This window comes from Biomphalaria glabrata, chromosome 16, assembly GCF_947242115.1.
Source record: "Biomphalaria glabrata chromosome 16, xgBioGlab47.1, whole genome shotgun sequence".
In the NCBI taxonomy this organism is placed as follows: Eukaryota; Metazoa; Mollusca; class Gastropoda; family Planorbidae; genus Biomphalaria; species Biomphalaria glabrata.
Window position 1 is genome coordinate 28,427,500 of NC_074726.1, and position 12,115 is coordinate 28,439,614.

Here is a 12,115-nt window from a genome sequence, read left to right on the forward strand (position 1 = left end):
AGGTTGGTAACACTCCCCTTCGTCTTCGGCCTCAGGTTCCAATCGGCTTTCTTCACCGTCATCAGGACCTCTCTCTCTCGTCTCAGTATCGGGCCCATCGCTTGTTGGTTTCAGACCTTGTCGATGACTTTCATCTTGCAAATGTCCATCAAAGTCCACGTCAGACTGCCTTGGATTCTCTTTACCACCATCAGGACTTTCCTCTCCAGTCTTGGCAACTGGACCAACGTCTGTTAGGTTCGAACCTGGCTGGTGTCTCTCGACTTGCATATGTCTCTCAACGGCTTCGTCAGGTTTCAATGGGTCCTCATGATCACCGCCAAGGCTCCTCTCTCTGGTTTTAGCATCTGAACGAACGTCTGAGTTGATGATCCTCTCCTCCACAGCAGGTATGCGTTGGTTCATGGCGGCTATCTTGGTGTTCATGGCATCTATCTTGGAATTGGTGTATTCCAGCCCCGAGTTCATAGCTGCCATCTGCTCCTGTCTGCTACTGGCGATCTGTCCCTGCATAGCTGCAATCTGCTCCTGTTTGCTACTGGCGATCTGTCCCTGCATAGCTGCCATCTTTTCCTGCATGATACTGGTGAACTGTTCCAGCAAGCTAGGTTCGACTTCAAAAAGATATGTGTCCGGATCTTCTTTTTCTTCCAACATGTCTTCTCGGAGGCGGGCTTGTAAAGTTTCCTTGTTTCCATATGCCTTCAGCCTTCGTCCACGGAGTTCTTCCTTCAGTTCTCTAAATTCAAGTTCGTACAGCAGTTTCAGACGAGCCATAGTAGATCCGATCCAATCCGATTCCGATCCGATCCCACTTCTGACACCAGTTGTTACGAATCTCACTATCCAGGCTCTCTGCAAACTGCACCATACACCACCAACTTAAAGGACTTGACAAGTCAGGGCTCCAAAATAACGTAAAGGTTTAATGTCCATAAATAACAGCCAATACTGTACAATTGGCAGCACGTAGAACAGTACAAATAGCTCTGCGATAACAAATATCTCTCCGATAGCACCGTTCCGCCGTATCAAGTCTTGCACTGGCCTCTCCGTCTCGTTCCGGGCTTGCACTGGGTTCAACAGTTCGGGACTGACTTCACACACTTGGGCTCGTTGTGTCGGACTCGATCACAGACCAAGATCAAGACGCCGTTCGTCTCAACTGTACTTGACAGTACTCCGCACTGAACCGTCGTAATGCTCCGTACAGAACCACACCGTTGAACTGTGCTGTAGTCGACCGTGTTCTGAACTCCTGTCGTGAACCCGCTTTCTGAACCCCTGCCGTGAACCGTCTTGACTGCGACACCTCCGCTCTTTATATAGGGTCCCTACTGGCCTTCTAGAACCGGACAGAACGCCGCTCGACGTTTCTAGGTGGTCAGATGACTACAACTCTCGTGACGCTAATGAGCTCTGTTCACGACGCCGATCCTACTCGAACCTTCATGTTGTTAACTCGTCTCGGCCGATCGTCGTAACTCGTCACGGTTGACCGCTCGTCTAGCGCTGGCCTGGGGCGATTTGCGTCGGCTGACTACACTCACACCACTACCCCTCTCTGTGCCACCACCAGGTTTATAACACTGCCCCCTCCTTAGATCTGTCCGTCCCGGACAGAATCAACATCATGACATTGGCTGTAAAGTTTCATCGCTGCAGGCGGGGGGCGATCAGTGGCAGTTGGCTTGCCTCTTGAGCTTGATGGAGCCATCCATGTTGCAGTCAGCAATGGTCGCTTCCTTCTCTTCCTCCAGTTGGCCTTAACCTGGTTGCTTCGCCGTCGTGCTTTCATCGCCATCAACGTTGAGTTCAGAAAACGTTTTCTTCTTTTCCTCCAGTTAGCCTTCATCTGGTTGTATCGACCTCGTGATCGCATGGTCATCCATATTGCACTCAGCAAAAGTCGCCTTCTTCTTCTTCTCCGCCAGTTGGTCTTCATGTGGCTGCAGTGATATCGAGGTTGCATCGTCATCCATCTTGCATTCAACAAAAGTAGCCTTCTTCTTCTCCGCCAGTTGGCCTTCATGTGACTGCAGTGATGTCGTGGTCGCGTCGCTCTCTTGTCGTTCGGTATTGAGGGCAGCCACTTGATACATGGAGAAGTATAGGATGTAAGGGCTGGGGATACCAAGATCGTTGGCCAAAGAGGTGACGTCATAGGGCTTTGCGGAGAAGGGTTGGGATGGGTTTCAAATCCATAGGACAGGGAATAGTGGGACAAGTCATCATTTTCAGCCGTGTCTGGAGGACATGCTCGTGGGGCAGGTTGGTAACACTCCCCTTCGTCTTCGGCCTCAGGTTCCAATCGGCTTTCTTCACCGTCATCAGGACCTCTCTCTCTCGTCTCAGTATCGGGCCCATCGCTTGTTGGTTTCAGACCTTGTCGATGACTTTCATCTTGCAAATGTCCATCAAAGTCCACGTCAGACTGCCTTGGATTCTCTTTACCACCATCAGGACTTTCCTCTCCAGTCTTGGCAACTGGACCAACGTCTGTTAGGTTCGAACCTGGCTGGTGTCTCTCGACTTGCATATGTCTCTCAACGGCTTCGTCAGGTTTCAATGGGTCCTCATGATCACCGCCAAGGCTCCTCTCTCTGGTTTTAGCATCTGAACGAACGTCTGAGTTGATGATCCTCTCCTCCACAGCAGGTATGCGTTGGTTCATGGCGGCTATCTTGGTGTTCATGGCATCTATCTTGGAATTGGTGTATTCCAGCCCCGAGTTCATAGCTGCCATCTGCTCCTGTCTGCTACTGGCGATCTGTCCCTGCATAGCTGCAATCTGCTCCTGTTTGCTACTGGCGATCTGTCCCTGCATAGCTGCCATCTTTTCCTGCATGATACTGGTGAACTGTTCCAGCAAGCTAGGTTCGACTTCAAAAAGATATGTGTCCGGATCTTCTTTTTCTTCCAACATGTCTTCTCGGAGGCGGGCTTGTAAAGTTTCCTTGTTTCCATATGCCTTCAGCCTTCGTCCACGGAGTTCTTCCTTCAGTTCTCTAAATTCAAGTTCGTACAGCAGTTTCAGACGAGCCATAGTAGATCCGATCCAATCCGATTCCGATCCGATCCCACTTCTGACACCAGTTGTTACGAATCTCACTATCCAGGCTCTCTGCAAACTGCACCATACACCACCAACTTAAAGGACTTGACAAGTCAGGGCTCCAAAATAACGTAAAGGTTTAATGTCCATAAATAACAGCCAATACTGTACAATTGGCAGCACGTAGAACAGTACAAATAGCTCTGCGATAACAAATATCTCTCCGATAGCACCGTTCCGCCGTATCAAGTCTTGCACTGGCCTCTCCGTCTCGTTCCGGGCTTGCACTGGGTTCAACAGTTCGGGACTGACTTCACACACTTGGGCTCGTTGTGTCGGACTCGATCACAGACCAAGATCAAGACGCCGTTCGTCTCAACTGTACTTGACAGTACTCCGCACTGAACCGTCGTAATGCTCCGTACAGAACCACACCGTTGAACTGTGCTGTAGTCGACCGTGTTCTGAACTCCTGTCGTGAACCCGCTTTCTGAACCCCTGCCGTGAACCGTCTTGACTGCGACACCTCCGCTCTTTATATAGGGTCCCTACTGGCCTTCTAGAACCGGACAGAACGCCGCTCGACGTTTCTAGGTGGTCAGATGACTACAACTCTCGTGACGCTAATGAGCTCTGTTCACGACGCCGATCCTACTCGAACCTTCATGTTGTTAACTCGTCTCGGCCGATCGTCGTAACTCGTCACGGTTGACCGCTCGTCTAGCGCTGGCCTGGGGCGATTTGCGTCGGCTGACTACACTCACACCACTACCCCTCTCTGTGCCACCACCAGGTTTATAACACTGCCCCCTCCTTAGATCTGTCCGTCCCGGACAGAATCAACATCATGACATTGGCTGTAAAGTTTCATCGCTGCAGGCGGGGGGCGATCAGTGGCAGTTGGCTTGCCTCTTGAGCTTGATGGAGCCATCCATGTTGCAGTCAGCAATGGTCGCTTCCTTCTCTTCCTCCAGTTGGCCTTAACCTGGTTGCTTCGCCGTCGTGCTTTCATCGCCATCAACGTTGAGTTCAGAAAACGTTTTCTTCTTTTCCTCCAGTTAGCCTTCATCTGGTTGTATCGACCTCGTGATCGCATGGTCATCCATATTGCACTCAGCAAAAGTCGCCTTCTTCTTCTTCTCCGCCAGTTGGTCTTCATGTGGCTGCAGTGATATCGAGGTTGCATCGTCATCCATCTTGCATTCAACAAAAGTAGCCTTCTTCTTCTCCGCCAGTTGGCCTTCATGTGACTGCAGTGATGTCGTGGTCGCGTCGCTCTCTTGTCGTTCGGTATTGAGGGCAGCCACTTGATACATGGAGAAGTATAGGATGTAAGGGCTGGGGATACCAAGATCGTTGGCCAAAGAGGTGACGTCATAGGGCTTTGCGGAGAAGGGTTGGGATGGGTTTCAAATCCATAGGACAGGGAATAGTGGGACAAGTCATCATTTTCAGCCGTGTCTGGAGGACATGCTCGTGGGGCAGGTTGGTAACACTCCCCTTCGTCTTCGGCCTCAGGTTCCAATCGGCTTTCTTCACCGTCATCAGGACCTCTCTCTCTCGTCTCAGTATCGGGCCCATCGCTTGTTGGTTTCAGACCTTGTCGATGACTTTCATCTTGCAAATGTCCATCAAAGTCCACGTCAGACTGCCTTGGATTCTCTTTACCACCATCAGGACTTTCCTCTCCAGTCTTGGCAACTGGACCAACGTCTGTTAGGTTCGAACCTGGCTGGTGTCTCTCGACTTGCATATGTCTCTCAACGGCTTCGTCAGGTTTCAATGGGTCCTCATGATCACCGCCAAGGCTCCTCTCTCTGGTTTTAGCATCTGAACGAACGTCTGAGTTGATGATCCTCTCCTCCACAGCAGGTATGCGTTGGTTCATGGCGGCTATCTTGGTGTTCATGGCATCTATCTTGGAATTGGTGTATTCCAGCCCCGAGTTCATAGCTGCCATCTGCTCCTGTCTGCTACTGGCGATCTGTCCCTGCATAGCTGCAATCTGCTCCTGTTTGCTACTGGCGATCTGTCCCTGCATAGCTGCCATCTTTTCCTGCATGATACTGGTGAACTGTTCCAGCAAGCTAGGTTCGACTTCAAAAAGATATGTGTCCGGATCTTCTTTTTCTTCCAACATGTCTTCTCGGAGGCGGGCTTGTAAAGTTTCCTTGTTTCCATATGCCTTCAGCCTTCGTCCACGGAGTTCTTCCTTCAGTTCTCTAAATTCAAGTTCGTACAGCAGTTTCAGACGAGCCATAGTAGATCCGATCCAATCCGATTCCGATCCGATCCCACTTCTGACACCAGTTGTTACGAATCTCACTATCCAGGCTCTCTGCAAACTGCACCATACACCACCAACTTAAAGGACTTGACAAGTCAGGGCTCCAAAATAACGTAAAGGTTTAATGTCCATAAATAACAGCCAATACTGTACAATTGGCAGCACGTAGAACAGTACAAATAGCTCTGCGATAACAAATATCTCTCCGATAGCACCGTTCCGCCGTATCAAGTCTTGCACTGGCCTCTCCGTCTCGTTCCGGGCTTGCACTGGGTTCAACAGTTCGGGACTGACTTCACACACTTGGGCTCGTTGTGTCGGACTCGATCACAGACCAAGATCAAGACGCCGTTCGTCTCAACTGTACTTGACAGTACTCCGCACTGAACCGTCGTAATGCTCCGTACAGAACCACACCGTTGAACTGTGCTGTAGTCGACCGTGTTCTGAACTCCTGTCGTGAACCCGCTTTCTGAACCCCTGCCGTGAACCGTCTTGACTGCGACACCTCCGCTCTTTATATAGGGTCCCTACTGGCCTTCTAGAACCGGACAGAACGCCGCTCGACGTTTCTAGGTGGTCAGATGACTACAACTCTCGTGACGCTAATGAGCTCTGTTCACGACGCCGATCCTACTCGAACCTTCATGTTGTTAACTCGTCTCGGCCGATCGTCGTAACTCGTCACGGTTGACCGCTCGTCTAGCGCTGGCCTGGGGCGATTTGCGTCGGCTGACTACACTCACACCACTACCCCTCTCTGTGCCACCACCAGGTTTATAACAATATTATAGAACCTGATAACCAATTTTTAAACGTTTAGTTTAGAATTTAAATGGACAATTTGCAAATGTTTCAAAAAGAATCACATTTGATTCAAAGAATTCTCAATAGCAATTTTTTTTTTTTTGAAATGTCTCCCCAACAGAGACAGCAACCTACAGGATTGCATCGACAGATATTTTGAATCATCGGAAGTCGACATGCGATGTGAGAAGTGTGGCAAGGAGGAGAAAGCTACCATGACCAGGAAAATTGTTCGAAGGCCCAGGTAGTCTGCTAATTTCACTTCTAATTATTGGAGCAGAAAGTTTTTTGGTTGCTATTGTTAAAGTAAGCTAGCTTCAGTTTTTTTTGTTTTGTTTCATTTTTGTCCTGTGGATAGGAATTGGTGAAAGTAAACTGTAGAGAACTGAAGGTTCTCAAACTTTATTTTTAAAACTCTTTGATTAGACTTTTAGACTTTTCTGTCTTAAAGCTTACCTTTTTTTCACATACAAATGATTTCTTAGTTTTTATCCAAAGCATCTTTAATAAATAAGCATGAAAAATGTTCCTCGCTCCTTTTTTTTAAGGCTTTCTTTTGCAATTTTAAATGCATTATGAATCCCTCATTATTCTTTTAATAATTTTATCTTCAAAATTTGAAATACATTTTAATTAGCTTTAAAGTAATTTTCTTTATGAAATGCTGAGTATTCTAAACATTCTTTTGCTCTGCTATCCACAGGATATTTATAATGAACCTGTTGAGGTACCAGACAGATAATGCAGAGTCTAAGAAAAAAATGGATAAAGTGGCCATAAGCAGTTATACTAGTGTGGCAGAGTACTGCGCAGAGGATGTGAAGGCACCGCCTTTCATGGAGCCATTGTTCATGTTCGAAAGGTAGCTTGGTGTTTAACATGTTTCTTGGTAGAAATAGCATTCTTTTTTTTTGGTTTATACAGGAATCATGTTCGAGAGGTAGCTTGGTGTTTAAACATGTTTCTTGGTAGAAATAGCATTGTCTTTAGTATGGCAGGGTTTGTACAGGAATCTTAAGTTTGAACTAGCAATTATTTCTTTGAGTTTTTCATTTGGACTTGGTTATCTATACAATTCAGAACTAGGATTTATCTGTCTTAAACTATGTCCAGATCTACAAGTTGAGGTTGGAGTAGCATTTATTTTTGGGGTGTTTAGAAAGACAATCCTTAATGCACTTGTTTCAGCTGTCCAAGCTCAGCTGGTGGAGTCCATGTGCTGTAGGTTTTATATAATCCAATTCTTAAGTCTCTTCACTTCTTGCTGTTTGGTTCTGTCAGTACATGCCTTGACAATTTTTGTTTACCTTTTCAACTTCCCATGTGAGGGTAATCCTTGATGATAATCCACTAAAAATTCAATCAGCATTGAACTATAGTCTAGACCATTTTCTTGAAAGCACTATATGCAAATTCAATCCAAAAATACTTGGGTGGTGAAATTTTAATGTTCTAAAAATATTTTTTTCACAGCATCATAGAATGTTTTTGTTACCTTGTAAGGCTTTGTAGCATCTACCTTCTCACTGCGCAGCCAGGCACATAACAGCACTACCACAGCTTTTCTACATACCATCAGTGGCACTGCATACCATCATAGCCATGTATACAGCTTATATTTTCAGTATTACACCTGCCACTATAATGCACACATTCCCTAGGTTAAGGAACTCTCCATGTGTAGAAATTGCGTAAAATAATGCTAAAATAAAAAGTCACATTAAGGGTTAAAAAATGTCAAATGGTACAAAGCTATTGTAATAACCTTTCCAGCTTTTCCCTAAGCTAATTTATCCTGTATGCAACATTTTTAACTTTTTTTTTTTCTACCTTCAGTTCCTTAGCATATAGGTAATAGTGTATGCAAAGTCCATCCTTGGTGTTTGTTGGATTACATAAACTGTTGTAGCATTTTCACTTTTTTATTTATATGATAAATGAAGTTCATGCTCTCTTTACTTAGGATCATTCTTATTGCTAATCTATAGAGCATGTTATCTTTAAACTATTTACATTTTCATTGTGATGCAGAGAAGATATCCTAACTAAGCGTCAGAGCTTTTCACCTCCACATTCAAGTGCAGACCCTGTCTCGCAAGGACCTTTCACCTCTCGCACTGACGGCTACACCAGTTCGCCATGGAGCCATGCTTTACCGAGGGCTGGGTTTGATATGCGGAAACGCGCAATGGATGATTTGTGCTCAGACTCTTCTCTGGATTGCGAGCTTATACATCTAAAACCTTCCGTTTTAGGCAGCTTTGCAGAGTCTGCCAGGAACCAACCATTTCCTCTGCTGACATTAGCTATAAATGAGGGAGATTCTGGCTCTATGGAGCCGAAGGAAATACAATGCATTGAAAATTTTAACGCTCCTCTGGCCTCATTCCAAGATACTTTCTGTGGCATGAGCCCACCAGACTCTGGAGGATCTGACACAGAATCATCTGCCTTCAGCCTTAATCGTCAAAGGAAGAAATGTTTTCGCTCTAAGAAAAGTTCAAAATCTCCAGAAGAGTCCTTGGACAGCTGGAAACACTTGAAGCTAGAGGACAAGCCGCAACCCATAGGGCACCATTTGAAGCGTATGAATACATCAAAGCCCTACGATCCATACATCAATACATGGTGTGAAGACATGTTCTACACGTCCGTGTCAGAAGCGGTGACGAGGTCACCTTCCCCTGTATCCTCCAATGAGAAAGATGAGATGCCTCCTCTATTACCCCCTCTTTTTTCAATTGTGGCACCTCAGTACCAACTGTGCCCCTATGGGGCAGATCATTTGGCAACTCGTATAAAAAACAGAGTCAACACTTTGTAAGCTCTAATTTATTCATTTGAACTCTAACCCTGTTTCAACACTGCAGAGAAATCTATGGTTCTCACATTTTAACCGTTTTGTTTTTTGTTTGTTGTTTTTTTTAGGCTTTTTTTATACTTACATGACTAATTGTTTTTTTTTTTGGTAGTAATCTTGTTAGATCAATAAAAAAAAGTTGGTTTCTGAAGTTGTAAAACCTTGATTTTAAAAATCCTTCATTACATAGCAAACGAGAGGCCTTGAACTTCCTCACATATCACATCTTCTCCAGACTTCCAGCTTGCTTGTTTTCTATAGAAACACACATATATTTGTAGTATAGTATGTGAAACTGTAAACTCAGATATGATTCAAGGTGATCTAACATTAGAACTAATTATTTTGATTTGACTAGTCTGCTGGTTTTGTTACATAAACATTAGCCTGTGTTACAAAATGGTTTCAGTTCAACTAATCACAATAATTCTGTTCTTTATTTCTTACTAAATTGAACTTTCTAAAAAAAACTTTTTTTTTCCAGTTTGAAATTTTGTAACATTTTTACAAGTTAATTCTTAAAGCATTAATATCCTGTAACCAGATTAGGAATAAAAAAAAGAAAAAGTAAATTTGAATTTGTAGTCATATTTAGTTATTTACCCAGTTTATGTTTTTAAATTATTGCTGTAAACACGCCAATAGAAAGACCTACCTTTCTTTCAATATATTTATACAATTTAAACAACCTTGATACTAAGTTAATATACTGTAATTTTTTTTTCTCAGAATGTCCTGCAACCCCAAGCAGAAGTCTCATGGTGACCTGCCAGATTTAATTGTGCCTGCGGTCAGGTGTGAGATGAGTTGTAGTACTAGCTTGACCATTGACACGGGATCAAACCCAGACTCCCCAATGAAAGAGGTCTCCAAACAGCCGCTAGTCAAGAAAGTAGTTCTGGTTGACCCTAAAAAAGGTAGATGTCCTGTCTATAACAAGTTAGTAACATATAGACCAGCCTATTTGCAATACTGTACAGTGTACACCGGTGTATAAAGATGAGCATTTAATTTATGAATGGAAATGTTCTTAGTTGAAGATGTTTGTGTGACATAGCAAGACTAACAGATTCTTTAAAAAAAAAAGGTAGCAAAAGGCACACTGTTTAACTGTTAATACTAAAGAAATCATTTGTAAGCTGAACATTTATCTTTACTTATACCATGAGTGTAACAAATTTTAATATAGCCAGACTCAGTACTTAATTATAAGTCTTGTGAAATGGGTTTGATGTTGAAAACCCAAGAATTCCACTGGCCAATTGTTGTGCTTAGAGCTTCTCTTATCACACACACCAGAGTTAAAGTTTATGAGGGTCTCCTTGTCTGTATAAAATAAACATAGAATCTAGATGTTAATTAATATTTTTTTTAAGCATCAAGTTTTACATTTTTCTAATTATGTTTAAACTTGAAATTGTTTCTGGCTAAATTTTAAGAGGTTATCTCTCCTCGATTGTTGAGAGAGTTCAATTAAGTTTAACACTAGTTCCTCAAATGATGCTAATGTCTCTCATCTTGCCCTCCAGGTGATGGCTGTGATGCAGATGTCAAGTTGCTTGTTCAGACTCTGATAGAAAAGTTTTGGGAGGTGGAGAAGTATATCCATGAGTTTGGTGGGGATTTGGATTACCTTTACGTGGAAACCAGGGTAAGACTTAAGTTGAGAATGTATTTAAATTCTTCTTCTAGCCAGCTTTTTGCTGTCGAGCTGTAGGCTCTTCAGCAGTCTGTGCCAAGGAAAAATAGCATTACAGAAGGGATGAAAGGTGGACCCACTGGCACCTTAAAACCAATTTAGCTCCATGTTGATGGGACACATCTGCATTTAAAAATTTTACCCATCTAGAAGGAAAACTGACTCCAAGCCTTCTTGTGACATTATTCCCCATGTGGATATCAGGGTCTTGGAAATGACCAAGGATAAAATAACCCCGCGGCTTTTTCCACTTAAGGCAAATACAGTGGACACTACCCCTTTCCAGGTGCTTTTTTTTTTTTTCTAACTGGCAAATGTGATAGTGTGAAGGAGCCTGGATCCAGGACATGACAATTCCACAGGGCACAGTTGGTATTAACTCAGTGCAGATAATTTCGTTGAGCTCTGTGGGTGTCGGAGAATGGTGGAGTTTTTGCCTTACCATGCCCCATCCGTGATTCCAAAAGTTTCTAGATCATGAAAACATTTTAAGCCTCCAGTTTTCAATACCTAGCTAAATAACTTTGCCAGGGCTGCTTTTTTTTTTTTACAAAGAAAAATTTAAAATTATTACGACTTGTTTAAATTTTAAAAATTAAGCTGGAATTAAAGCTTTTCTATAAATAATTTTAGTGGCTGAGTGGTAAAGCTCTTGGCTACTGAATCAAGGGATCTCGGGTTTGAATTTCTGTTAAGACTGGAATTTTGAATTTCAGGATTTTTAGGATGCAGACTCAACCCAACTCTAATGGGTACCTGATAAGTTGGGGTAAGTTAAGATGGGTGGTCATTGTGCTGGTCACGACACCCTCATTAACTATCGTCCATAGAAACTGATAACCTTTACTGTCGCCTTTACATCATCTGCCCTATAGATTGCAAGGTCTGAAACCATTTTACTTTTTTTTTTTAATTGTGACTCCACTGTCTTGGCGCTTCATTGTATCATAACTGTATTTATTTATCATCAGAGCGTCATTTCTGAAGTCAATCAGTTTGTGGAACAAATGAAAAAGAGTGTAGAGGATGTGGAGGCCAGAAGTAAGACCCCTGAAACTAGTGACCAGGACAGCGGCTACTTACAAGAGAATCAGGGGGCTCTGTGTCATTCTCTCATTAACCGAGCTCTACACGACGACACATCTGCTAATGAGCTAGGTAGACTTGTTATTCTGTTTGGAACCATTAATATTTAGGTTCATTTTGAAATTGCTTCTACATTCACTCTGAAAGCTTTGCATATCAACAAAACCTTGACCTGCAATGCTCTGCACACCACATAGAGACCAAGATCAGCACAACCTGTTTATACACAGCCTCTTTATACACAGCTTTTTTTATAATGTCAAAGCTTGTATACAAGACTAAAATGTTCTGTGAAATTGTAGTTATGCTAATATTTGGATA

The 12,115-nt window shown here is 43.6% G+C and overlaps 1 protein-coding gene across 5 annotated transcripts in view; it reads left to right on the forward strand.

The window, feature by feature from the left end:
• The window catches only part of LOC106061099 (uncharacterized), a 33,768-nt gene that overhangs the window by 13,434 nt on the left and 8,219 nt on the right, over positions 1-12,115 (forward strand). For 4 of the 5 annotated variants that reach the window (XM_056013923.1, XM_056013920.1, XM_056013924.1 and 1 more), the window contains exons 13-18: positions 6,271-6,393; positions 6,853-7,011; positions 8,181-8,969; positions 9,739-9,926; positions 10,539-10,660; positions 11,680-11,866. In XM_056013923.1, coding sequence (XP_055869898.1) covers positions 6,271-6,393; positions 6,853-7,011; positions 8,181-8,969; positions 9,739-9,926; positions 10,539-10,660; positions 11,680-11,866 — 1,568 coding nt within the window. The remainder of the gene's footprint in view (positions 1-6,270; positions 6,394-6,852; positions 7,012-8,180; positions 8,970-9,738; positions 9,927-10,538; positions 10,661-11,679; positions 11,867-12,115) is intronic. The other variant, XM_056013925.1, reaches the window with a different exon arrangement.